Raw genomic sequence first — 12,266 nt, 5'->3', positions numbered from 1 at the left:
CTCTGCCTTTAACACAGTCATCCCCAATATACACACCCACAGACTATCTACAATTGGTTTGCACCCCATCCTCTGCGACTGGTTGTTGGACTTTCTAACCGGCAGACCCGTCTGTCAGAATTGGAAATAGGACACAAGCCAGCATCACCACCAACATAGGACCTCTACAGGGATGTGTCCTCAGCCCAATCCTCTCCACCCTCTTCACGCATGACTCAGTCACCTCCAACAAGGTCAACATCATCCTGAAGTTCGCCGACGACGCTTTAGTGACGGTGCAAATGTAAATGGTCTGCATTTATATAGCGCTTTTCAAGTTAATGAAGACCTCCCAAAGGGCTTTACAATGTGCTTCACACTTTTCCCTTTTACACACTAACTAACCAACAGCGTTAGCCATGCAAGGCAACTACCTGCTATGAGGGACATTAAGGATTCAGTGTCTTGCCCAAGGACACTTTGGCATGTAACACGGAGGAGCCGGGAACCGAACCTGCGACCTTTTGAGCGCTCTGCCTCCTGAGTTAATGCCGCCCTGGTTACATGGAACGAGGTCAACAACCTCACCCTCAATCCGGACAGCACAAAGGAGATGAAAGTGGACACGAGGAAGGGGAGGAGACCTCGTCAGCCACTATTTATCCCGGAGCTTTAAGTAGATCAGGTGAGCAGCTTTAAGAACCTCAGCTTATACATCAGTGAGGACCTCACATGGACCCCAACACAACAAAGCTGTTCAGGAAAGCTCAACAGAGACTGTACTTCCTGAGTAGGCTGAGGAAGTTTGGAATGTCAAGTAAGATCATCAGCAACTTTCCCAGCTGCGTCGTGGAGAGCATCCTGACCAGCTGCATCAATGTTTGGTCCGGCAGCACAGACGCTCCCATACTTACACCCATTTGACTAACAAAAAAACGGGAGATTTTTTTTTTGTTAGTCTAATTTTTGGGGGATATCGAAAAATATCCAGACATTGCTGTAAGATAGATTTTGTATTGTGTGCACATTTTTCCGAGAACAGGACATTACTGTTGTGCTCCTTTCTGCCGTGACCGGCGTGTGGAGCTGTGAAAGGTCACACAGCATCCACCCGGAACAAAATAAATCCGCTTCCTCTTCGTAGTACGTGTGTAAACATTCTATAACGCACGTCAAGCGCGCTAAGAACTTGAATAATACCTGGTGCATCCATCCAATGTAGTTGGTGTAAAGTGTAAAGAAGAGGCGAGCTGTTTCATGAAACGAAAGTGGAATAAAAAAACTTGATGTGGTTGAGAAAATGGTTGGATCGCTTTTTTTGGGCCAATTTATACCACGGAGGAGGACCTCCTGAAGCTCATCTTCCAAAAGAAAGTTAAAATGCACTTTATTTATCTTTATGGAGCATATTATTTTATGAATCGTTTATTCGGCGGAGGTCACTCCCGGGCCGCACAACGGAGCGAGTTCGGCGGCCGTGGCGTCACACGGCGCGCCGCGAGAAAAGGCGGCGGGGGTAGCCCGCTCGTCCGACGACCCCAGTAGCGCGGCGCGACGACAGGCGGCGGACGTGCGCAGGACCCCCGTAACTGTGTCGTGTCGTGCGTATCGCGCCCGAAAGTACCCGCGCCGCGGGTTAGGGGCTTGCTCGCGGGAGCGACCGAACGGCACCCGCGGTGCGGCGCAAATAAAAACCCTGTCGTGAATTTATCTCAGATCGTCCTGGGCAGACGTAAAATCCAGTCTAATGAACTGTAACACCTGTTGCCATGTGTTCCAGCTGTATGACTCTTAAGGCGTGGTCACACAGCCTTTCACGGGCGTATCGCGGATGAATTACGGCCAGAAAATTTCTGCCCGTGAAGCAGACGCTGTTGGACGCTTTTGAGATCGCGATACAGCCGTGCTTTACACGCGGTAAGAAATTCACACGCAGTTGGCCAAGCGAAAAAGTTTTGCGCTGCTCAAAAATGTAGACCACGGGTAACCGCGGGCGGCAGAGCGATGCAGCCGCGGTTACCCGCGATAAGGACGCGGAACAGTCGCCGGCCAATTTTGCACATTTTTCACCGCGGGCAACCACGGGCAAGAAAAATAAAAAAAAATAAAAATAAAAAAAACGCAAAATTTTACCCGCGATACAGACGCGAAAGGCTAAAGGGCCTTTAGCGGTGGATCACTCGGCTCGTGCATCGATGAAGAACGCAGCAAGCTGCGAGAACTAATATGATTTGCAGCTGCGATTGGCTGGCAACCAGTTCAGGATGTCCCCTGCCCACTGCCCGGAGATGGCTGGGATGGGCTCCAGCCCCCCCGCGACCCTAATAAGGATAAGCGGTGCAGATAATGAGATGAGATTTTTTTGTTTGTTTGTTTTTTTTGAAGGGTCGTCGCTACTTCGCAGATTTTCACTTTTTGCGGGTGGTTTTGGTCCACATTAACCGCGATAACTGAGGTCTTACTGTAAACCTTAAACACACAAAATATAGCACTGAAGCAACTTACTAACAAATTTAACTTACGAACAATCGTCCGGAACCGGATCGTTTGTAAGTAGGGCAGTTTCTGTATCACACCCATGGACCGCAAACGCCTGCAGATAGTGGTTAAGAACGCTCAGAAGATCACCAGGACTCCACTGCCCTCTCTGCGGAGCATATACGACCGCCGAGTCCACAGGAGGGCAGCTTCCATCATTGAGGACCCCACCCACCCACAACACGGACTGTACACACCTCTGCTCTCAGGACGGAGGTACAGGAGTGTAAAATGCAGGACAACCAGTCTTAAGAACCATTTTTACTCTTTAACAGCTGCTGATCAAAACAATACACATTAGACACGTTCAGCACTCTAAAGACACTTTCTTACACTACAGACACTTTAAACTGGACCATACTTGGACTATTCTTGCACTGCAGTCACTTTCAACTGTGTTTTTTCTTATTGCCTTACTCATCATTAGTTATTCTTGTATTTTCATCTTAGTATCCGTCTTATTATTTTATGTATACATGTATATAGATACTTAGTTCTATTACGCTGGCAACTGTGTGGACAGCAAAGTACGAATTTCATTGTGCAGGGAATTGTGGTTCTTTACTGTGCATCTGACAATAAACACTTTGGATTTGACTCATTCACTGCCACTGACAAATTAATTTGTCATTTCAAAATACTAGCGCTCACTGCCATTGAAGAATATATTCATCAATCAATTTTTTAATGAGGGTGGGGTGGTTGTTGCAGAGAGGTCTGGTGCAGCCTGTCGCTGAAAATCAGACTTCTACTGAATTTTGGTGTAGTACCTGAGGTGCACTAATGGAATCGGTTTGTGAGTGGACAAACAAGTTCGCAGAGGAAGAAAGGAGAGTTGCAAGAAGATGGAAAACAAATACCGAGCCAATTGAGGCAGCTAACGATGAAGGAAAGTATGTTTAGATACATCTCAGGAGATACAGCGGCGGTTGAGAGGGAAAGAGTGGGAGTGGGTCGGAGAACGCCGGCAAAGGAGAAGGGTGGAGTGAGTGGGTTTGGTGCATGCCAGGTGCCCTCTGAGGACCGGGATTCACCCTAGCATGGCTCAGATTAATCCGGTTCAGAGGAGATCAGTGAACCAGATCGGGATTCTTCAGACAAATAGCTGCTGTCTGGTTCATCTGAAAGCAGCAGGGTCTCGCCTCTGGAGCCGGATTGGTCTGATCATGGATGTGACACAAGTAAAACGGTAACTCCCATTCAGTCCATGTTACATGAACGCCAATTTCCTACACTAGTTCAGTGTATAGACACAGTCCTGTCCAATATGGAGAGTAAACCCGTCTAGTAGGACACATTTTATGTGTATAGTACAGTTCATACAAAGGACAATTCACAGTGCTCTACAAAAATGGAAGAGGCAGGTAAAGTAATACAATGGCTCCCTCTAGTGGGCATTTATTAATCAGAAACCTGAAATTAAAGTACAGTGGAACCTCGGTTCTCGACCATAATCCGTTCCAGAACCCTGTTCGAAAACCGATTTGTTCGATCACCGAAATCATTTTTCCCATTAAAAATAATGTAAATCGTTTTAATCCGTTCCAACACCCTGAATGTTTACTGAATGTTTAACGTAAACTTAAAGTTAACCCAGGCTAATCGTACGTTCACGTTATCGTAATCTTCTGTACGAAAGATTACGCTAACATGAACGTGTAAAAATAAAAAATAAAAAGATAAAGAAAAGAATGATGAATAGGATTTCTTACCCTTGTGGTGGTCAGCAGAAGGCGCAGACAAGATCAGCAAAAGTTGTACGCACTACTTTTCTTTTTTCACCTGTAGCAACTTTGCTGCTTGCACTGACTTTCTTCAAGGGCATAATTAGGGGCTAAAACACTTCGTACACATATATTAAAAGCGAAAGCAAAACGAAGCACGTCCGCACGCGATAACAGTTGGTCACGAAAAGAGCGATCTACACCCGTACGCCGCTCAGCATCGCACATTAAGCGTACGCACTCACGCATTACTGGCGTTCGAACTCCGATTTTTTGACCGAACAGCGAAGCAAGAATTTCTCGAAATTTTTGGTCGGACTCCGATTTGTTCGAACTGAGAGGCGTTCGAAAACCGAGGTTCCACTGTATTTGGAAATAGATAAAATGAGTGCAGATAGAGGTATTTTAGTTGTATGCACAGTTGAAAAGACAGTAACATCAAAGTTTAATTGCTGATGTAATCAATCCGGGAGGACAAATCCAGTCTAATGAACTGTAACACCTGTTGCCATGTGTTACAGGTGGCAAAACAAGCAGGACCCCGCCACAAGCACACACCAGACCCACACACATAGCCATGTAAAAACCCACGCACACATGCACATCCATGCATACACCTGTAGTCTATTGACAGTTTGTTTATAGGTTGTCATTTGTTCATAATGTTAATATGTTTATGAATAAATGATTGTTTTCAGTGTTACTTCATAGAAGTAAACAACTGTTAATATATTTGTGATTTCACCAAAGCTAAAAAAAAACATCAAAGTCCACAAAAACTGTATTTGCTCAGTTTTCAGTCACAATTCTCCAAAACTGCTGGCAGTGAGAGGCTGGCTGTTCAGAAAATCACTGGCAGTGAATGAGTAAATGAGTACTTTTCTCAGAATGAATGAAAATCGTGTAAAGCAATTAAATATCAATAATTTTGATGAAGAATGCATCAATATCCAGACTTTTATTATCACCAACCATATGAACCTCTGCATGTGAAAAATATCACAAACATTTGAACTTTTTTATTTATTTAAGTTATTCTGTTTTTTTATATTGGACAACTGAAAATGAGATGGCATAGGATGCCAGTTCGTGATTTTTACTATTATGCACAGTTTGAATCATTGTCACTCGGCCAATCCTGTGCTGTTGGGTGGATCTGCTTTTGTAACCTGGGCAAATTAATAAAAAGAAAGGGCTCAGGGAAAGGCTTTTTAGAAAGGGTTGAAAAAAAAGATTTATCATCCCTCGTTGGGGTTGTCCATCGATTCGATGATGACCATCTTCTTTTATTTGTGAGTCTGCTGATGTTTGAACAGTCCGATCCTGGATTATGGTCGGAGACTCAGGTAAAAGGATACCTGCGCAATGATGGTTTTTAAAGTGGCGTAAGGGGTGCGCTTTCCCCAACGCCACTATCTTGATTGTAAAGAAGATGGTTCCAGTGGCAAGGGAGACCCTAGACGACCGGCATCTTTCTACAGCTGCAGGCGGCTAACGGGATCCAGGTCTGTAGGAAACCGCCTCAAAGCGTGCCGCCACCAGCTTTTGGGATCACTCTTAGTCTGGACTCTACCCTTCGACCTGTTCGGCTTGGGTAACCCTACCAGGAGTACGAGACTCCCGCCGACATAGCTCTAGGGGTCATGGAGACGCGCAAAGTGCCCCACCACGATAAGGTGGTGATCCGTCGGGACACATCATCATCCCTACATGCAGCCATTACCAAAAAAGCAAACACATGACACTGTTTACTTCTACTGCACCTTGTCAAAGTCCTCCTGTGTTGCTCTCATCTCCTTCCAGGTCTTGTTGAGCAGCTGGATGCACACACAGAAAAGCTCTTCCAGCAGCCGTTCCTGACTGAAGAAGATAGGGTGGTAGTCCGAACCCGTCTCTGAGGCTGTTTGTGAAAAGCACGCAAGTCAGTCGCTGACCTCATTCACAGGCGCTTTTAGGCACGGTTGAGGCGGGCAGCAAACAGGGCGACATTTTTACCATGACACATCAGGGGCGGCATGAGAACTTAAAAAATAAAAATAGAAAAATTAAATGAGTGCGCAAAGCAAAGAGGATTTGTATTATCCAACAACATCCGACTTTAACTCTTGCCAAACAGGCGCCACTGCTTGCTGCAAAGGTGTGCAGAGAGACTGATAATGAGACATGGTAAAGCTTAGGGCAAATAAGGTTAACGGGGCCGTACAGGCCTGCACTCCGGCCTTGAGATCAGCACATAGGTCATACGTTGCAACCAATCGGAGCACTATACAAAATCTTTCCACGGCAACAAACAAGGTTGAAATGTAGCCCCATGTTTGCTGGTTCTTGGGAATGAGCGTTTTTTTTTACTGTAAAAGGGAATCTCCCCAAATCGACTAGTATTGTAGCAGGAAACGTTCTCTTTGTGCTATTAGCTTTCAAACTTTCAGGGGTCGAAAACTCCCATAGTCCCCGGCGCCCCCTCCCCCTTTTTTTTCCAACCATTGATTAACTGTGTTAAAAAATTGAATGTGATATTTCAATCAGCCTGGTTCATTGATTCCATTTTGGGGGTTTAGTAATTCATATCAGAACTCCAATAACTTAAAGTAATACAGCGCAACCTCGGTTTTCGAACGCCTCTCAGTTCGAACAAATCGGTTCTCGACCAAAAATTTTGAGAAATTCTTGCTTCGCTTTTCGTTCAAAAAATCGGAGTTCGAACGCCGGTACGCTAGGGGCGACGCTGAGCGGCGTACGAGTGTAGATTGCCCCCACCCCTCGTGAAGAACTGTTGTCACGGCAACGCGCACTCCTTTTCTGTTTTCGTTTTTCAAAAGCGGTGAAGGGAGTGTTTTAACCCCTAATTATGCCTCGGAAGAAGGTTGGTGCAAGCAGCAAAGTTGCTACAGGTGAAAAAAGAGGAGTATTGCATACAACTATTGCATTTAAGAAAGAAATAATAGCAAAATATGAAGAAGGTGTGCGAGTTTCCCTTCTTTCAGCAATGCAGCATGGCTTCTGCCGACCGGTAAGAAATCCTATTCATAATTATTTTCTTTATCCTTTAACCGCTCACCACTTGTTGTGGGGACCCGGGTGCTAAATGACGTGTAAACGACCTGATTTTTTCATTTTTACACGTTCATGTTAGCGTAATCTTTCATATGGAAGATTACGCTAACGCGAACGTACAATTAGCCTGGGTTAGCTTTACGTTAAATATTCAAAATAAACATTCAGGGTGTTGGAACGGATTAAAACAATTTTACATTACTTTTAATGGGAAAAAACGGCTTCGGTGATTGTACAAATCAGTTTTCGTACAAAGAAATGGAACGGATTATGGTCGAGAACCGAGGTTCCACTGTACAGTATTTTTTTTTCATCAGTGTAGAAATTTCTAGTGTAGGAATATCTTTCAGAAAAAAAGCTTTATGGTGGAACACAAGCAACACCTAGAGGCAAACATGTTACCTGATTGCAGTAAAGAATACATCGTTTCAATCCTAACGATTTTCAAACTTAAAGCTAGAAAAATCCTTGAAAAGTAATGAATGAAGTGCTTATGTCAATTTTGTCATAAAAGTTTTATGGCCTTAATGCTATTGTGCTTCTTATGTTTAAACAATACTAATTCGAATCGGAACAGCTCACTGGCCTTGCTGTCATCAGCAATAATCAAGAATAGGGGAGAAGATTGCTTATTGCTTATGGATCAAGGACAGCCAGAAAGGTCAAATTTTAGTGTGTGTTTTCTTTTCATTATACAACTACATTTTCTTTCTTTTTCTATATATATCTACCTCTTTTATTGGTGTTAAATATGTGTCTTGGCAATTTTTGGCTGGGAAAGGGAGGCGCTTCCAGGGGGTCTCGCCCAGAGAGTACTTTAGTGTAGAACCACCACTGGCCTCATTCCTCAGCTTGATGGGTATCGGAAGCCGACGGCAAACTCACAGGCTTCCCCGATGCGAAGGATTTCACATAAGATGAGGGTGAGTTGGATGCTGCTCCGAGCAAAAGGGCACTCGTGCTTGTCCTCCCTGCTGCTGTTCTCCAGGACAAACTGTCGGAATCAAGTGGGATTTCATGTCAGCTTGCAAATTGATGAAAATGAAGCAGTACTCTGACAACCTATTTTTTTTAGACACATTAATATTTTATTTTGAAACAAAAAAATGATATTATGGTCAATGTTCCCTCTAGGCTACGCACAGGCGCAATTGTGCACTGACCAGCGTACAAGAAAAGCTATTCTGCAAATGAAAAATTGCAAAATTAATTCACTAGCAAATTCAGCCAGAATTACAGTAAGTTTGCGTTTAAAAAATTATATCATTGTTGTGTTATTCTTTAATCACTAAGACAATAAAATATAGAGCGACAAGTGTTTTTCCTTTAATTATCACCAGCAAATAGGCCCAGCACAAAAATAACTTCGACATTCTTGTTTCTAGTAACTCAGAACTTAGGAATGGATGGAAGGACTGCTTCACCTTTTTGACAATTCCCGGTCGTACCAATTAACAATGTACAATAATGAAATCTGATAACATGAAGTTTTGAATGTAATTCAAACATCAAAGGCAATGTATTGATAAAATAATGTCCTCACCGTACATAATTATGTTGATTGGAGGGACATTCTCAAGTACAGAACATTATGCAGATTTCTCACTTCTTTGGCTTTTCAACAAGTTTAACAATTTCAAACACCGTCACCCGATACTGAGACCATGCCCATAGAGGCATGATCTGGTCGAGGGTCACTGTTCGATATAAAAAGAATTGGCTGAGCGATAGCGGTCCTCTCTTTTTCTTCTGCGTGCGTGCGTGCCTGTCTGCCTGCCAGTCTTGTTTGTCACGCACGACGGCCGCGGCAAGCGGCTATGCGGGCCTGCTCTGCGGCCTGGAGTTCAGCACTTGGGCCATACGTTGCGACCATCCGGAGCACAAGACAAAATCTCTCCGCAACGCAAGTAAGATGACGGCTATAGATTTAACTCCATGTTTGCTGGTTCTTGGGAATAAGCGTTTTTTTCTGTACAAGGGAAGCTCCCCTAATCGACTAGCATTACAGCGGAAAATGTATTTTTGTGCTAGTAACTTCCAGACTTTCAGCGGTCAAAAACTTCCATAACCTCCCCCTTTTTTTGTATCAGTGATTCTCCGTGTTAATAAATTGTCTGTGCTATTTCAAACGGCCTGGTTCATCGATTCAATTTTCTTGGGATTAGTAATTCACATTGGAACTCAAACAACTCAAGAGAAAAAGGATAAAGCAAGAAAAAAGAAGTAAAACGCTCCAGCCTGGTCATCCTGGAAGTGGATTACCTCATGTGCGGTCCCTTCTCAAGATTTCGCCATTTTTCTCATGCTTAGGTTTTGAGTTTTTCTCTGCACACATGTAAGTTTTAGATCCGGGGATGGTCAAATGTGGTCTGTAATAGTTTGAGGTATCTGCAGCACTTCGAGACTTCTTGTGATTAAAGGCTATACAAATAACATTACTTGACTTGACTAGGAAAAAGAGAAAAGGAAGTTACAAATAAAAGAATAAAGGAAACTAGAGAAGAAACAGATGAAGGAAAAAGGAAACAAAAGCAGAAAAAATTACAGATGGTTTCGCAATTTTTCTCATGCTTAGGTTTTGAGTTTTTCTCTGCACACATGTAAGTTTTAGATTCGGGGAAGGTAAAATGTGGTCTGTACTAGTTTGAGGTATCTGCAGCCCTTCGAGACTTCTTGTGATTAAAGGTTATACAAATAACATTACTTGACTTGACTAGGAAAAAGAGAAAAGGAAGTTACAAATAAAATAATAAAGGAAACTAGAGAAGAAACAGATCAAGGAAAAAGGAAACGAAAGCAGAAAAAAATTACAGATGGTAAAAAAAAAAAAAAAACAACAACAAAAAAAAAAACGTTTTAAGGGTCTCTTTAAACGGTCTTGTGTTACATTCAAAATATTAGCTAAATAAATGTAACAGTCAATCGTGTTGCCAACTTTATTTTATGTCAGGTTTTGAACATGCTTGCTAATAATTTGGTGTTACACTTGGGAATTATGTTGCTCACCGTAGTTCCAAGAGATGCTCACAAACTTTTTGTGATTGCTCAGATCTGTGCAAGCATACAGGGAACATTGATGATGGAAAATCAAAGCATACTGACCCTGCTGTAAGCATCAGGATTACGTACAGCAAAATAAAGCATGGTGTCCAAAGCTAAAAGACCAGGAGGTGTTCTCACCAAGTCCTGACCAGGATTACTATTGTTCTGGAAAGATTATAGATAAAAATATATCAAAAGAACTAGGAAATGAGCATTTGTATCTATGGCCTGGCGCTTACAGAGAAGCCCAACTTCTTGAACTCTTTGGCGCAGAGTGAACGTCTTCTCTCGTGACTCAGAGTGTTTTCGCCGTCTGTTTCGAAGGCTGCCTGCCGCAAACTGTGAAGGATGTCTCTCTGCTCCTAAAAGAATACAAAAATCACACTTGCATGCTTACTACTTACATGCATTTTGGGTAGTATTCAAAGCGATCACAAAATTAAATACGTTTCCTTTCAAACACAGACAGTGCAGGGTTGGCAGGCTTTTCATGGCCAAATTCAAGCACTCTTCAAGCACTTTCAAGCCCAATTTTTCAATGTTTCCATTACCTTCAAAGGAAGAAATCCAGCACCTAACACAAGGTTTTTTTGTTGACTTTGATGGCTAAAATAAAGTCATTACCTTGCCGCTAGCACATACTTTGTGCTTTTTTTTTAGCTGTTCCTATCTATGATCTACATTATTTTTGAGTCAATGCGCTTCTATAAACTGACATGAATTCTGCCACTCTGCTTCAACAATGCAAGTGCAGCTAGGCTAAGTCACACCTGTTTACAAACAAAGAGGGGACTATATGGGTGCTGGGTAATAATTGAGTTCAATACGGAACACAAAAAAGAATGTACTGCATGTATAAAAAGCAGAAAAAAATGTCAAATCTAGACTAATTTTAATGGTATTGATTTCGCCGAAGCAGAGTGCATACAATCTTTCAATCTTACAGATTGCTAGTCTTTTCCTTTTTGTTTTACTTACTTCTAATTTATATTTTTGAGGGATTTTCAGAGGATCTGTGTTGAAATGGGTTGCAATAGAATAAAGTAAATGGTAAATGGTCTGCATTTATATAGCGCTTTTCAAGACACTGAAGACCTCCCAAAGCGCTTTACAATGTGTTTCACACTTACCCATTCATACGAACACTCACACACCGATAGCGGCACAAGTCGGAACCACAGACACAAAAACAAACAAAAATATGGCTTTAATCTTTAATGTTGACGAGTTAACATGTTCATTTTTGGGGCAAAATGCTCGTTTGCTGACATAAAAAACTACAAACATGGCTGATGTTTGATGGAACTCCTTCATAACATTAAGACTATAAAGCCCCATATTACAGCCCGCCACAAACCTTTACTCTTACACATAGCTAAGGAATATTAAGGAGAAAAAAGTGGCCAATAACCTCAAAAGAGTCATTATAATGCTCCCTGCTGTAAGGCACTTGTTTCATTTTTTGTGTTTTTTGCAGTATATTACACTGTGTTGTGTATAAGGATGATAAAGTCATTTTGTGGTCCAGAACTGTAATGTCCTTTACCAGACTGTAAAATAATATATCACCACTGATGCTAGTTAATTGTTTTTCATTTTCTCATTTATTTATAGCAATATTTTTAGTTTAATGTTATTGTTTTGCATTTTCAGGGATTTTGTGTTATTGTTCCACTTTAAATCTGTTCAGTGTATAAAAAGCTAAAATCTTTTTGTATTTTACTTTTTTTTGGGTTGATCTGTGAATATTTTAATGTATATTTCAAGTTTTATTCAGGGATCCAATGCAAAACCTAAAAAAAATCAATAGTAACTAAATAACGTTCATTATTTTTTATTATTTTGATATTACATCAATTAAAATAATAATAATAATAATTAAGAGCCGTTTGGGACCAGAAAAAGCAGGCTCTTCTGAGTGAGCCGACC

The 12,266-nt window shown here is 42.0% G+C and overlaps 1 protein-coding gene and 1 pseudogene across 3 annotated transcripts in view; one reads left to right on the top strand and one right to left on the bottom strand.

Annotated features, from left to right (window-relative positions):
- Positions 1 to 12,266, bottom strand: part of elmo3 (engulfment and cell motility 3) — a 130,294-nt gene that overhangs the window by 58,488 nt on the left and 59,540 nt on the right. For all 3 annotated transcript variants that reach the window (XM_088341096.1, XM_088341098.1, XM_088341097.1), the window contains exons 12-15: positions 10,577 to 10,699; positions 10,398 to 10,502; positions 8,181 to 8,289; positions 6,005 to 6,141 (exon numbers count right to left, since the gene is read on the bottom strand). In XM_088341096.1, the coding sequence (XP_088197222.1) occupies positions 6,005 to 6,141; positions 8,181 to 8,289; positions 10,398 to 10,502; positions 10,577 to 10,699 (474 nt within the window). The remainder of the gene's footprint in view (positions 1 to 6,004; positions 6,142 to 8,180; positions 8,290 to 10,397; positions 10,503 to 10,576; positions 10,700 to 12,266) is intronic.
- On the top strand, positions 2,140 to 2,285 carry LOC148363439 (5.8S ribosomal RNA; annotated as a pseudogene).

This window comes from Urocampus carinirostris, chromosome 7, assembly GCF_059441175.1.
Source record: "Urocampus carinirostris isolate Australia breed hairy pipefish chromosome 7, RoL_Ucar_1.0, whole genome shotgun sequence".
In the NCBI taxonomy this organism is placed as follows: Eukaryota; Metazoa; Chordata; class Actinopteri; order Syngnathiformes; family Syngnathidae; genus Urocampus; species Urocampus carinirostris.
This window is presented reverse-complemented; position numbering and strand designations above follow the sequence as displayed.